Below are 2,413 nucleotides of genomic sequence, written 5' to 3'. Positions count from 1 at the left end.
CTGCGGAGTTACAACGCTAGAAATCTGATATTGATACCCATGGTGGGCAGAGCACAGATAGCCCATTGTGTAGCTTTGTGCTTAATTACAAACAAACAAGCATAATAATAGCCACCAATGGTACAGCGGTACGTCTGCGGACTTACAACGCTAGAAATCTGGTTTTGATACCCATGGTGGGCAGAGCACAGATAGCCCATTGTGTAGCTTTGTGCTTAATTACAAGCAATCAACCATGTAGAATGAAATATTGTTATTATGGAGCAACATTCAAAATAATACCGACAGTAATAAAATATGTCCTAATACAACTAAAAACAAAGAAAAGTATGAGGAACACCATTGTTATAACCACTAACCTAAGAAGAAGTTTGGTACCAATGTGGGAAGGAAGAAAGGTGTCGTCGCATGTCATCAAAGAGCCATTTTCTCGTATGCAAAACTGTGATTCGTGGATGAAAAAAACAGACTGGGTAACAAACTGGGGGATAAGTGGCCGGGGAAATGAACTACTTGCTTCCTAAAAGACGAGCCAAAGTTATCTACATATTAATAGAAAGGATAAACTTTAGTGAAAGAGAATAAACTATAAGCACAACAGAAAAAATATTCATATTTTAACATCACACACTAAAATTATTAATAAGTTTATGCTAATTATAAATGTAAAGAAACACTGACGTTCACCTCCATTATTATATATTTAAATATTCATAGTTTATTTTAACGCAAATCTACATAATTGGTTACCTACGCTCTTTCCAATATGGGGAATTGAACCCCAAATTTTAGCGTTATAAGTTCATAAGCTTACCCATTGAGGGGGCAATATTTATAGTAAACACGTGAGAAAAGATGGCTGCAAGAAAAACAACGTCTCTGTAAATGAACTGGGTTCCTACACAGTTCCTATTCATTTATCTAAACGATACAAAAATTGGACAAACAAAAGTTTATTATTTTCTTTTGTATTGTTTTAGAGCACAGTCACACTAGGCTATCTCTGTTGTGTTGTAAGCCTTTAAACTTACCATTGTCCCACGAAAGGACAAAAAAAAGCCATTGGTGTTTTCTATTTAATAAAATATTGTTGTAATAGTTTCCAGTTTGACGAGTTCTTATGAATTATTGGGTAAAAAGAATCATGGAGAGTCTAGTCCGCCGTTTCATATAACTTCAAACTACATGCAAGAAGAATTAAACACGGAAACATTACTTAAAGAGATTATATTCACCTCTTATATCACATTCACATTACTATATCGTGTTTCGTCTTACTACGCTCCTATTGGTTTCTTGATTTTTGCCCATATTTTTAAACCCCTTTTTAACTTGTATTGCTTACATATTTTGATATGTTGTTGTTTGAAAAACCAATTCGAACACTCAAAACCGTGGATTCAGTATTATGGTAAATCACAAGGAAATTCGGGTGTTTTTTTTTGTTTTACTTCTTTCGGTAGGAGATTATTTTAGTTCAGAAATAATGCTTTAAAAGTTAAAATATTTAAATACAATCAGAATCCACACGAAATTTTCTTGAAGTTAGATTGGTCAAACATGCTAACATTACTTTATAATCCAAGAGGATAGCCAAATATAAAATCAGTGTCCGCCATTTTGTGTCTGTTCACCCTATTGACCTGAAACGGGTATATATTTCTTTCTATAGATTTCAAAGTGATACTGGTTTGAGTAATAACTCTGGTGTTTACTTTTAGTTACTCGTCTTTCATTCCTTTCACGGTTGGCGTAATCAAGGTTCACGATAGGCCTATTTTCACAAATAAACAGCATTTAACAGATGTTCCATTCACTTTCTTATCTGTATTTCGTCGTTCCGAAACACATACTCAATATTCAAAGCACTGAACTAACTAACTGATTGACCTTTTATTGATATCATGGATGGTGACATATATATAATCACCTAACTCATTATTAATTAGTTACTAAATATTTATTACTCACTAGTATATATATATATTCTACGTTACGACTGCTAATATGCTGTTGGTGTAAGGGAAATCCTTGGAAAGATGTTTCTGTGGTGGTAGCCGAGATCCGATCTTGGGTCTCCCCCATACTGATTTATTTATTTTTATCACAAATTGAAGAATCAACTAACTTATTTCAATGTTTTAACGGGAAATATCCTAATTGTTGCTGATAAATTAGTATTACACAGTCTTGTACGTCTATTTTGTTCCCGCATTCTATTTCTTAAGCAAGTTCGATGTTTCATTCCCGTTTCATTCTAGAAACCAAGTCGTTTATGATGCACATAAGGTGGTTCATGAATTCTAAAATGTTACATGTAGTGTGTGGCCATATTACTAAACTATCATCAACCGCTCTGAACTCAATCAAGGGACTTAGAATGTCCGTTTTGAGGGAATTTATTCGAAATGTT

At 33.8% G+C, this 2,413-nt stretch overlaps 1 protein-coding gene across 3 annotated transcripts in view; it reads right to left on the bottom strand.

Moving 5' to 3' along the window:
- LOC106460833 (cation channel sperm-associated protein subunit beta-like) overlaps positions 1–423 on the bottom strand; it is a 25,740-nt gene extending 25,317 nt beyond the window's left edge. For all 3 annotated transcript variants that reach the window (XM_022387913.1, XM_022387928.1, XM_022387936.1), the window contains exon 1: positions 360–423. In XM_022387913.1, the coding sequence (XP_022243621.1) occupies positions 360–415 (56 nt within the window). In that variant the 5' untranslated portion in view covers positions 416–423. The remainder of the gene's footprint in view (positions 1–359) is intronic.
- Positions 424–2,413: the final 1,990 nt, after the last annotated feature.

The sequence above is a fragment of the Limulus polyphemus genome, unplaced genomic scaffold (assembly GCF_000517525.1).
Source record: "Limulus polyphemus unplaced genomic scaffold, Limulus_polyphemus-2.1.2 Scaffold36, whole genome shotgun sequence".
In the NCBI taxonomy this organism is placed as follows: domain Eukaryota; kingdom Metazoa; phylum Arthropoda; class Merostomata; order Xiphosura; family Limulidae; genus Limulus; species Limulus polyphemus.
This window is presented reverse-complemented; position numbering and strand designations above follow the sequence as displayed.